At 38.1% G+C, this 13106-nt stretch overlaps 1 protein-coding gene across 6 annotated transcripts in view; it reads left to right on the top strand.

The window, feature by feature from the left end:
* LOC306853572 (disks large homolog 3-like) overlaps window positions 1-13106 on the top strand; it is a gene marked incomplete at its 5' end in the record, with an annotated part of 86489 nt that overhangs the window by 64224 nt on the left and 9159 nt on the right. For 4 of the 6 annotated variants that reach the window (XM_079391080.1, XM_079391079.1, XM_079391081.1 and 1 more), the window contains 5 exons: window positions 2835-2991; window positions 4144-4246; window positions 9397-9511; window positions 12000-12176; window positions 12283-12358. In XM_079391080.1, coding sequence (XP_079247206.1) covers window positions 2835-2991; window positions 4144-4246; window positions 9397-9511; window positions 12000-12176; window positions 12283-12358 — 628 coding nt within the window. Of the gene's footprint in view, window positions 1-851; window positions 1050-2834; window positions 2992-4143; window positions 4247-9396; window positions 9512-11999; window positions 12177-12282; window positions 12359-13106 lie in introns of those variants that run through there. The other 2 variants (XM_079391083.1, XM_079391082.1) reach the window with 2 other exon arrangements.

Genomic DNA, 13106 nt, shown 5'->3' on the forward strand with positions numbered 1-13106 from the left:
CTTCAATGAAGTTGGGAAATTTCATCCTGTGGCACAAAGTTGGGGTGGTGGTGGTGGTGCGGTGGGGCACATATGCCATAGAGATTATTGGAGAAGGAGTGACAACAATAAACACTCTTCAAAAGTTGATAACCGCCATATCCACCTTGTTCTTAACATAAGAACAGGCATGATCATTTGTGACTTGAATGTTTGAGGCTTCTGCTGTAAATTGCTCTTAGTTATTTTTAACTGTACAAGATAGCTTGTTATGCTGCTTAATATTGCAAACAGGTATTTCTTTTATTATTCTAATGTATTTTCATAATGCAAACGCACTGGTTTTAGCACAGCACAACAGTTTTAACGTTCATTCACAGAAAATAGGTTACCCTCCACGTTGCAAAATAAGGTGGATGAGACAACATATATACAAAATAGACAACTTTTACTCTCTTGATGCACATTTTGGTCTTATATTAACCAATTCATTTTTGCAAGTTATTGCAAAGAAAAACAACAGTCTTTCTAATCTTTAATTACAAAAAAACGTAACGTCCTCTCTTCTGAAGCAACTTTCCTTGTGCCCTGGCATCACTTAGGCCACATGGACTATTGCATAATCTTTACCAAATAAATAGCTTTTTAGACTTTTATTTCACATGCAGATACAATTACTCATTAACGAATAAGCTACTTTTCATGATCCAATCAATTGCTGATCGATAACTTCAAAATCAAGAATGTGTTATAGTGTTGGACGGTGGATGGCTGGAGTATGTTGATGTGGCTTGGTAAGAGTTAAGTCTTACCCTGTTGCTGCAGGGGTGACAGCGTGACAGGCGATGTGGTGCTGTTTCCCATCACTCCCCCTACACTTAGAGAAAGCACACATACACATACGGCACTTCACCGCTGGTCTGGACTGAGTCCTGGGATAATTTTCTTCATAACTCTGCCGGGTAGCTAACGGCAGGCACCATGTTCACTGTTAACATTTCATCTTCCTTGCCAATGGTAAAGTCCAATGTAGAGAGACGAGGCCGGACAAGCATCGCCCTCATGAACAGGTACAGTAGGTCCAGGTAGTGGTTTGAGTGAGTGACTGTTTGCATTTGATAACTGCTTTATCTTGTTGTGCACCACAAAGCTGTGAATTGTACAGCTCTGCTATAGCAACATATTTGCTGTTCATTTCTTTATTTGCTTTGGTATGGAATGATTTTTAAATAAATTCTTAGTACTAACCTCCCATTTATTTAAAAGCATAGGTTCACTTAATTTAATACAAACATTTATTACTAGACCTAATAAGTGTTTGATCTAGACATTAATAAAATTGCCTTTAATGAACTCAGTTAACATAAAATCAGTTTCATATGCCTCTGTTTTCATTCATTTTATTACTTCTGATTATTATTTAATCAATCTTATTGTTTAATCAACAAAGCATTTGGTATCCAGGTTGTGTGCCATTCAGAAATTAATTCAATTTAAATTGAGGTAGTAAACATAGAATTGCAATTTGAATGTGAATTTAAGGAAACTCCTATTACTTTTTTAGCTAGAATGTATAGAATAGAATGCTTTATAGAAGCAATTTTTGTGAAAACAAACTTTGAAAATTGAAAACAACCTCTACATTGCATGTTCAAAACAGGATAACAAAACAAAATTCTTTCTTTTTCCAGTATTTCCAGTTATTCAATCACAGATGTTTAGCATACATGTTCAAAATGAGAATGTGTGTGAGAGCATTTTCAGTTTGTCAGCTTACAGCAGGGATAAGACTACAATAGAGAGGAACTAAAAAAATAACATTGTGTACAAGAGATCCATCAGAGAGGCAGAATGCAGGGAGCTGTTGTGCAGGCCATGGCTTTACAGTGTGACGTAATAAAAAGAGGTAAAAAAAAGGTGATTAAAATCTGTTTACCACCTTCATTAAATTTATGGAAATAAGGTTCTCAGTAAATTGATTCGCACTCATTCAGTTTGTATGTTCACTATGTATATTTCATATATGGGCTAAACACTTCTTACAAGCCTAACTCGTCCGCTCACATAAAAGTGCTGTTTTCATCATCGTAAAGCTGTACCATGGGCAATGGAGGTGGAATGGCTCATGTCGAGAGCCAGCCGAGTTCTGTGGTAGTACAGAATTCTAATGAGAAACATGTGTACTGCACTGCTGAAAGCTGGGAGCTGACAATACAAACGTGGATGTGTGTTGCATTTTAGGGAACTGGTTTTCGTGTGTTTCTGCAGTACATTCGGAAAGGACGTCCTCGTCATCTGCAGATGAATCACGGCTGCTAAAACCAGTACTGCAGTCCTGCACGAGGCAGGGATGAGCTCAATGTGTGAACGCGTTTTGTGCCCGAGTGAGAAAGTGTGTTAGTTATCAGTGTGTATGTGTTAGCGCTCATTTCTGGAACAAATCTGGAGCACTTGCTGTTTAGCTTTGTTGTGGATGAATGTTTGCCAGTCTCCTCTAGTCGTGACTAGAGCGTTGTGTGCTCTCATGAATCTGTTCATCTCGATTTCCGCTCTCTGTAAACGACAGGAGGAAAACGAAATGCAAAATAATAATTTACCTTCTGGCTAGACTGAAACATTATTGTTCCTTTGCCCTCTGAATTCTCATTCTTTCGTGCTGCAGTCTGGGATGAATGAAGCTTTGTGAATACTTTTGAAACATGTCTAAAAACCACCCCACTCTCAAACTTTTTAATGTGGTTTTTCTACTATATTTCTTTTTTTATTGCACATACATGTCTGTCTTTCGTCCTCTCCCTGCTGCTGTGGTGATCCGAGTCCTTCCTGATTTCTGACACTGTCGTTCTGCTTGGCAGGGAGCCGCGGAAGATCTTGCTGCACAAGGGTTCCACAGGTTTGGGATTCAACATTGTGGGCGGGGAGGACGGAGAGGGCATCTTCGTGTCTTTCATCTTGGCAGGTGGGCCAGCCGACCTAAGCGGAGAGCTGAGGAGAGGAGACCGCATCCTGTCGGTCAGTAACTGTCCATGACACTCGCGTTCAAATAGTGAAGATGGACAACATTGTAAAGTGTCTTACATGGAAGCCAGTTTCCACCATGGAATAAAAAAAATTAAAGGGTAATTGCAATATTTTATCTCCTAATTCTGACTTTTTTCTTTTTTATCCCGAGGCGGAAACCAGCTTCCATAGTCTTATGTTCACCAAGGCTGCATTTATTTAATCAAATATACAGTAAAAAGAGAAATATTGTGAAATATTATTTCAATTTAAAATAACTGTTTTTAGTTTTAATATATTTTATACATATGTGACCATGGACCACAAAACCAGTCATAAGGGTCCATTTTTGAAATTTATACATCATCTGAAAGCTGAATAAATAAGCTTTCAATTGATGTATGGTTTGTTAGGATAGGACTAACTATTAAAAAATCTGGAATCTGAGGGTGCAAAGATATTGAGAAAATCACCTTTAAAGTTGTCCAAATGAAGTCCTTAGCAATGCATATTACTAATCAGAAATTAAGTTTTTACGGTAGGAAATTTACAAAATATCTCCATGGAACATGATCTTTACTTAATATCCTAACGATTTTTAGCATAAAAGGAAAATCGATTATTTTGACCCATACAATATATTGTTGGCCATTGCTACAAATATACCCCAGCTACTTATGACTGGTTTTGTGGTGCAGTGTCACATATTTTATAAAATGTAATTATACCTGTGATTGCAAAGCTCCAGTCTCCAGTGTCATATGATCCTTCAGAAATCATTCTAATATGCTGATTTGCTGTTTAAGCACTATTTGTTATTATAACTGTTGTCAACAGCTTTGTTGCTTAATATTTTTGTGGAAACTTACATTTTTTCAGGATTCTTTGATGAATAGAAAGAACAGTATTGATTTACTCCCACTTTCAATCTATAATGCATCCTTGGTGAATAAAAGTATTCCTTTCTTTAAAAAAAAAAAATTGTACTGACCCGAACCATATATTGTTTAGTGTATATTATATGGAAAGAAAGAGGAATGGATGATTCCTAATACAATCTGCTCTTTAAATTGGTTTGAAGTTTTAGAGCTGACATTGCATCATGTGATTTGCGTGAGTGTGTGGGGGATGTTGTTTTAATCTGTTACCATGGTATTGTCCCAGGTGAATGGTGTAAACCTGCGCAATGCTACCCATGAACAGGCTGCTGCTGCACTGAAGAGGGCTGGACAGACGGTGACCATTATTGCCCAGTACAGACCAGAAGGTAGAGTGGCTCTTTCAGTCTGTATCCATGATGATTGTCACTGCAAAAGAAACTGTGCTCCCTAGAGGACAATGCATGAGATTAACAATGACAAGAGATTTGAGCTGATGCATGCAAGTTAGCTTTTTATAGGGTCTTAAAATATGCAATGATTCATTTAAGAGCAATAAATCATTTAAAGTATGATTCTAAGAAAAGATCACCTTTGTACTTAGAAATATTATGTGAGATTATTGCATCAAGACCCCAAACCGCTCACGTTCTTCACACACCCATGTGTGCCTGTTGTGTCTTGCCTTCTGTAATCACTCCATCACAGCGGCATACTACTACTGCATGTCCCTTTAAGAAAGGTGAACTACTTAGCCTCGCCTAGTTTTACGAGAAAGAATCCTTATTTGCAAGCGAGGACATTCAGTGACTGATGATTGGTTGGCTTTTGTAGAATTAAGGGGGCAGATTTTTGTTTGACATGCTCTGCTCAGTGAAGTGTTCAATAATAAAGCTCTATCCAGAACTATGCATGGAAACAGCGTGACTGCGTTGAAGTTTCTTGGAATTCACTGGAATGAATCCTAATTTGAGTCGAATCTTTTTAAAGAATCATTTGAACTGGTTTACAATAAGCAATTCGTTGCAGCAAACGATATTTAGATTCTAAATATATTTTTATAAGATGAATCACGGCTGCAACAAATTGAACTAGGAATATTGGATTTTGGAAAAGTGTTTATAACCTATTATTACTTTCATTAACGAAACTAATCGGAAATAGGCCTGTGTGTGGCTTGATCGCCATAAAAGAATCACTGAATCCGGTTCTTCGAAACGAACTATTCAAAAGAACCGATTCACTGAAATGATTCGGACTTCCCAACACTAGTCGCTTGAATGAAAGTACTGGGATGAAACTGTGCCGAAGTGGGAGGGATCAACCTGAGAGAGAGAGAAAAAAAGAGGGGGAAAAGAAGAAAATGGGCTAAAAACCACAGCGTGAAGGAAGAGCCTGACGTTACCGTATCTGAAAGCTTATTGTCGGTGCAGGGTCAGGTTTTGATCTGCTGAATCACAAGAGAGTCTCTCTGACAGGAGATAAGGAATAAGCGCGCGCTGGTCGCGTGAGCGGGACGGATTGAAATCCAGCGTCTCGAGCGCGAATGGGACTCGGTTTTAAAGAAGAAGGTGCCGCTGTTGGAATGGGAGGAGCGAAGCAGGACAGACCGAAACATTTTCATTAAACTCTTTACTATTTATTTACCTTTCGTGTCGATTCGAAACTTAAGAAAACGACATTTACCTCCTCACGCCGATGTGCGGCATTCGTTCGTTTATTCTTCATTGTTTGACTCGTTTTATCTTAACTTACCTAAAATGTTTTTGGAGTGAGCTGAACACAGCGCTTTAGCCGCCGCCGGGTAAGATCACCTCAACTTCTCTTCATAGAGTATTTTCAGGAAATATCTGTGTAAATTATAGAAAACACAGTGTGGTTTTATTATACGTTAAAGTGGCAGATTGCTTTTTGTGCTTCAATATGCTGTGCTGAAAAGGGAAAGCGTCGCTGTTTGTGTTCACAATGTATTTCTGTTGTCTCGAGTTACATGTTCAGCATAGTGTAGTGCGTTTAAAGATGAATAAAAGTCATGAAAACAACTTATGAAGTTGGGCTGACGCCATGAAGGTTGTTTATGTTTAGTCAGTGAAGGTTTGTGTTGCTGCGCGACGGAGGTAACTTAACGTTAAACTGTTTGCTCGAGGATTTCGCGAGAAATGCTTTATATACAAACCATAAACGCGACAAAAGACCGCAGCAAGTACTTCATATTTTATATTATCAAAAGCAATATGGTGCTTTCATTCAGTAAGAAGAGTAGGGTAGTTCACCTTTGAACTAAACTTCAGTTCTGTCAGATCCGGCATGATTGCACTTTGAGGCCTGACGCTTCTTCGTTATGTTTGTTCAATGCGTTATTATATGGAGCTTGCTGCAGAGGACAGGTGCAGGGAAGGGCCCATTCAGGAAGTCACTTCACCTATAAATGCTAAATATTACTGTCATTTTGTAGCTCAGTGGGAACTACAACACCAAACTATTGTTTATCTTATTTATGTTAAATGTGTTGCTGCTGCTTATTATCATTTGACACTTTCAAATAATTTCTCTAGACCAATAACATCATGTGTCAAAGATGGTGTTAACTATCTGTAAACACTAATCAGAAAACGTGGATAGATTTGACTGGCACTGAGGATAGGAAATCAATTATAATCCTTGACAAGGTTTGAAGTGCATTAATACCCACTGTAACTAATATTTAGTATGTCAGTGCATAGTTCATTCTCTGCTGTCTATGTGAGCAATGACAGGAATGTTGCTGTGTAAGTTATCTGTTTCGGCACGCTCTCTCCCATATTCCTCCTTAGTCAGACGCTCCTGGAGTATAAATGGCCTGCCTCTCCCTCCCAAGGGCTCTTACGTCTACATAGAAATAGAAGTGACACATTAATTTGTGCCAGAATAGCTCATTGAATTAGGTGGGAACCAGCACTATGAGAGACATTATGGTTTCTTACTTGAGTGAGTGTGTGTAAGAGAGGGTCTAATTGTAGACTGGCTTCTGTTAAAATTTGACTTCCTCTTGTCATACATTAACTTAGGGGACAGTGATTGAACTTGAACTGTGAAGCATTTGTTTCTAGCAGGTACAGATGTTCACAACACATGTTCTTATTTGCCCTTGCATTCCACATTAAGCACATAAATTACATCTTATATTTTTAAACCATTACAAGGAAATTTGCCTTATATGTTTTCAAATTTCATGATATTGATCTGATTGCAAACTTATTGCAAATTTGAAATTGTGTTTTGGCCTTTTTAATGAATATCAGAAATCTGGCGGGGAAATGACAGACTTCTCCAATCATTTCCTCCACTTAACGCTGCCCCTTTCTTACAGTCAGCTGTAACCTCATTCAATCAACACCCAATTGAGTAGATTGAAGTCCCCAGTCTGCATTTGTTTTTCTTTTCGATTATTCATTTAACTTTAATGTACGTAACGATGCAGAAAAATGGTCACTACTTAAGGATGCATCTTTTTTTTATGTAATCGATTAAAAAAAACACTAAAAGCAACCAAAACTTGTTTATTTGCAAAATAGCTGTTATAGCTCCATGTAAAAAAAGAAAAGAAAAACATTAAAGAATCCGGACACCAAAATAAGGATGAAAACTCTAAACAAAAAAGGCACTTATTCAAACAAGTTTTTTTTTTGGTGTAAAAAAAAAAACCCTGTTTCATGCAGTTTTGTTCTTTTTATCCTTTTTAAGGATATTATTTTTATTTATTTATTTTTAGATATGTATAGTATATCTGTTATATTATTTTTAGGGGTGTATAGTATGTCTGAACTATATACTGGCTACTGACTGATATTATTTATTTATTTTTTATGAATATTGGTTGTATATCGACCGGTAGTGATTGGCTTTGCTGTCATCTAATGATCACTTAAGGTAATCTTCAAAAGCTAATAATTTAATGACAGTGTTAAATCTAGTCTTTAGCAAATCACAAAATGAATATGCATTTTTTTCACACTGTACATCATTATAATAAAATGTCTTTTCGCATGGAATTGTGAGATGTTACACATTGCTCATTAATTCAGAAATCTGACAAAATAATCATAACTCAGTAAAGAAAATCTGTTTGTGGTACTAACTTGCATGCCTGTTAAGAGGACTGTACTAATCATAACCTAGTGCCTATACATGCTTTCACGTTGAAAGCACATGGCTGCTATATTATATAACTGCATTGACAAAGAAGCAGCCTGCAGCCAATCCCCACTCCCCAGAAATAAAAGCCCTGCACATAATGAAGGCAAGTGAGGCAATGTGAGTGTGAGGCAGAGCTGGCCCAGATTCTCCCCAGATCTTGTGTTGATGGGTCACACTTAACGAAGACCTTGCGCTTTAGCATTAGCCTTTAAATGCTGTGAACTGTGTCTGACAGGCTGAGAGTACCCAGCTGTCTGTGTCGTCTGTCATATGTGTATTGTATTACCCGTAGAGTGTCTGACCAGTGGGGTGAATTTACTGTCTGCTTTATTCTTTATCAGAGGAGTGCAGTGGATTTGAAGCTATTGATGTCTAATTAGAATACTAAGCTTTATATTGCAAACAAGGTTCTCTCTAATGCAGTACATTTAGCTTCTCTTAGAAGTTTGTCAAGCCATTTCCTTCCACCTCTCTGCTGGGGTGTTCCCCTGGTTACAGGCAGGTGGTGTCAGGTTACTTTACCTTGCCCTGTCATTCCAGCATGTTGTTAACCCAGTTTGTGATAGACAGGGCGTTTACAGAAGAGCTCCCTGCAGGCGCAGTTTCTATTGACAATGAAGTCCAAGTTTCGACTTTGCGTTGAGCTTTAGACTTGGAGTTACTGCCATATGAGTTTTCAAGTTCTCATATTCTCATAAAAATGCCTTCTTGCCTCAGGTTCTGTTTTGATTCGCACTCCAGAAGATCCTTGATCCTTGGATACAAGGTTACAGAGCAGGTTATTTATTATTATCATATTAAAATCATAAAGTCTTTGTAATGGATGATCTATATTGGACTTACAAGGTAAATTCCAGTGCTTAAGAAAACAATAGTCTTTCCTTGGTTATGTGTTATCCTTGTTTGCTCATGCATTTCAGTGTGTAATTCAGTTGCTAAGCTTGTGAGTTGCCTGACCACACTGCAGCAGAGGTGTACTCGTTTAATTAAAAGCCCGCTGAACGATCGGCCATCATGCTTCAGTGCTGCTCCCCAAAACGAGAGCCTTGTTCACTGTGAAAAATGATTATGGTTCTGACGTTTGTTGGAGGTTTTCATTCCTTTATACTGAATAGTGCATGTTCTACTTAATTAATATGCATAATTAATTATCTGGCAGGAGATATTAGCGTATAGCTCATACAGATACATGATTAATATCCATCTGTTCTCCAGGTCATTAATCAGTTCTCAATAAGCTGCTGAGCTTTCCTTCTCTGCCCTACACTACAAGCACCTCCACTCATAAAACCTGGAGCAAAGCCCGGAATATCACTGTAAATATACGTGTTGCTGACGGATTGTGTGCCTTGTCTCTTTCCAGAATACAGTCGTTTTGAGTCCAAGATCCACGACTTGAGGGAGCAGATGATGAACAGCAGCATGAGCTCTGGCTCTGGCTCCCTCCGCACCAGTGAGAAACGCTCCCTCTACGTCAGGTATCCTCTTCATCCGTGAATTCTTTCATTCACTTCTACTGATATTTGATAGATACCTCAATATTTATAAGAGTGCTTTTTCAATCAGAGGAATCTTCATGTCAATCAAACAGTCTATACAAGTAAAATTCTGGTCAAAATAATCAAGGCATGTTTTCAGCAGTTGAGTATCAGTTTTCTTGCATTTAATACCAATGAGGCGACATTTATTATTAAAAAGTGTTCATTTATACATTTTTCATGTACATGTTTTTCATACATGTGTCATCAACACATGCAGTGGAATGTGAAGCTTTGGAAAGAACTGACATTTTTGTTGTACAAAGATATCCTAAAATGCCTGGATAATATTATTGGTATTTCTGGGAGAGATTTGATAATTCTACTGTAAATAATTTCACCAGTGTTTACAACTTTATGGGAAGTATTCCATACTGATTCAGCCAGATTAAACGAAGAGAAGTGCTGTTAAGTTTAGGGTTTATGGGACTATAACCAGTATCTCTGAACATGGCAGTGGGAAGAAAATTAATTCAAGATTACAGTGAAAGATTGTGCAAATGGTATAGAAAGAACTAAGAGAATCTATAAAACAAATCTAAGTTCACAAGGTGCAACAGTTTGCAACCACCTCTCACCCTCTGAATGAAAATGGTCTTTATGGTAGAAAATGCAAGAAGCCTCTTGTTTTGCTGCCTCTGGCACTGGATACCTTGAACCTGTGCATGACATCACAAAATCAGAGGTCTATTAAGTCTTTTTAGAGCAGAACATTCAACTCTGTGTTGGAGATCTGTTACCAAGTCATAAGTCCTGAGTTCTCCAGCAGCATAATGACCCAAAACAGGCCTCGATAAACACTTGTTGAAAATAAAACTCTGGAGCGTTCTGAAGTGGCCTTATGAGTTTGAATCCAATTGAACATCTGAAACTAACTGCTGGGAGAAGCACCCATCAAACCTGAGAGAACGGTGCAATTTGCCCACAATGAATGGACAAAACTACCAGATATTAATTGGGTTTAATGACAAGAACTCATATTAAAAAGCAGTTGGCATTTTGATATCTTCTAAAGAAATTATCAATGTCTGATAATAGTTTTAACTTTCCATATTACATAGTAAGTATAGTTTTGCGCATAATAAATATATAATCCACTTAATGAATGTGTGGTCTCCTGACGATGGCTTGCACCTAAGGTGAGTTGTGCTCAACACCGCATTCAGCTGCTGCGGGTTCATTAGTCAGCTGACCACACGTGTTAATGTTAAGCGTGAGATCTCAAGGTGTTTTCACATTCCTGTGTGTGAGATAAAAGTGTGTTAGATTGGTATAGGTGTGTCAGTCAGTGCTGATCCCATCCTGCGCTGCTCTATCTTAAAACAGAGGCCTGATGTTGTCCTCAATTTAGCGGTGTAGCAAATTATGTGTGTGTCTTGGTGGGCTTGTAATTGAGAGAAAGGTATGTAGAAAAACAGGAAGACTTGCTCCACTGGTTTTCTTCCTTTCATTTGGATTTACCTGTCTGACAAGGTAAAAACATTCAGCTTAGAACACAATGCCTGACTGTGTTTCTGTGCTCAACGTCATCTGCCATCTGGTTTCTCTCTCATGGCTTTATGTGGATCTTGCATCACTATTGTGCCCTTCTGTGCTTAACCCCAGGATGATCCGGGGGACTGACTGTGCAGGGATGTAGCAACGATAAGAAAAATAGGGGGAACATTTGCCCAGTAGATTTAGTTTTATTCAACAAGGAGCCATTCAGTTGATCAAGTAGTAAATCTTTAAAAAATGTTACAAAATAACATTTATAATGCTAAAAATTATTTACATTTAAAATAAATGCTCTTCTTTTGTACTTTCTATTCATCAAAGAATCATATAAAATGTATTACTGCTTCCACAAAAATATTAGACATCACAACTGCTTTCAACTTTGATAATCAGAAATGTTTCTTAAGCATGAAATCGGTATATTCAGAATGTTTTCTGAAGGATCATTTGATGCTGAAGACTGAGTAGTGGCACTGGCTGCTGAAAATTCAGATTTGCCATCACAGTAATAAATTTCATTATAAAAATATAAAAATAGTTATTATTTTAAATTGTGATAAAATGTGACTATTACTGTTTTACTGGGGTTTTTTTTCGCAATTAAATGCAGCCTTGGTGAGCATAAGAGACTTTAAAAACAATTAAATAATTGACCCTAAACTTTTGAACAGTGCTGTAAATTTAAAATTAATCTTGCAAAATGTGGGAGGATGTACATATATTTCTAAAGTGGTTGCTATGGCTTTGGTAGGAAGTGTATTGTAAGTTACTTTTAGTGAGAAAGCATCTGCTAAACAAATTTAAACAACAAAAAGGTGCAGATGTCCAATGATGTACTGTTGTCTGTGTATGTGTATTCCCACACCCGTCCTGAATACCCACTCTTCTAGCGCACTGTTGATGTATGTATTGTTTCGTTTGGTTTTCCCAGGGCTCTTTTTGACTACGACAGGACCAGAGACAGTTGCCTTCCTAGCCAGGGCCTGAGTTTCTCCTATGGGGACATCCTGCATGTCATCAATGCCTCCGATGATGAGTGGTGGCAGGCACGGCTGGTTACACCCCATGGGGAGAGTGAGCAAATTGGGGTCATACCAAGCAAGAAAAGGTACAGTACTGCCAACAAGTCCAGACAGAATTACAGCATTTCCCCTGTAGAAATTGTTCATTGCCAATCATACCATTTTTTTTTTTTTTCTTTTTTTGATCCACAGGGTGGAAAAGAAAGAGCGTGCACGGTTAAAAACAGTCAAGTTCCACGCAAGGACGGGCATGATTGAGTCCAACAGGGTGAGTGAGTCGTCCTCCTCCTCATGGGAGCTGCCCCACTTCCCCTGAGTGTGGGAATTGGTGGCTTCTCTTAGTATCCTGGAGGCTCCTGTTACTGAGCATCTCATTTCTCACAGCCACACAAACAAAAGCGTACATTTACAAACATGCACTGTGCCATCATAATCAGCTATGATGGTTCGATCAATTCTTCTCAGTTCTGGTCCTGGAGGCCCCCCCAATACTTCACATTTCTGATGTTTCCCTCACCTGATTCAACTTCTCTGCTCATCAGTAGAGTGCTTTATAGCCCTATTCGGACGGGACTAGTTTTCTAAACAACGTTTGAGTTTCGATTCTCATCACCAGACAACTGTGATTTTCATGTACCAATTCGGACGTGACTAACATCTCCATGTTTATAACATAGGTGGGAGGGTCAGTTTTGTTCACCTGGGCGTTGCAGAGATCACGTGCTCTGTATGCGTGCATTGTGTAGTTATTTAGATTGATTACCATTAGTATAACCAGTTTACAAATACAATAGTTCAGCTATGGCTAGTATAGCAAAGCCATGGTTAATTTGTGGTTACTTTAACTTTTTTAACTTCACTTCACTTTTTTTTTTTAACCATGTTTAATTTTCGTAAAGGTACACATGTAATTAAAATATTATGTAATTGAGTGCAGAAATGAAGGTGAGTTAACCTGACTGGTATTACAGTAGCCAGTCTTAAAATCAAGAGCCAGATCACGTAATTTTTTTTTT

Source organism: Barbus barbus (genome assembly GCF_936440315.1).
Source record: "Barbus barbus genome assembly, chromosome: 33".
Taxonomy (NCBI): domain Eukaryota; kingdom Metazoa; phylum Chordata; class Actinopteri; order Cypriniformes; family Cyprinidae; genus Barbus; species Barbus barbus.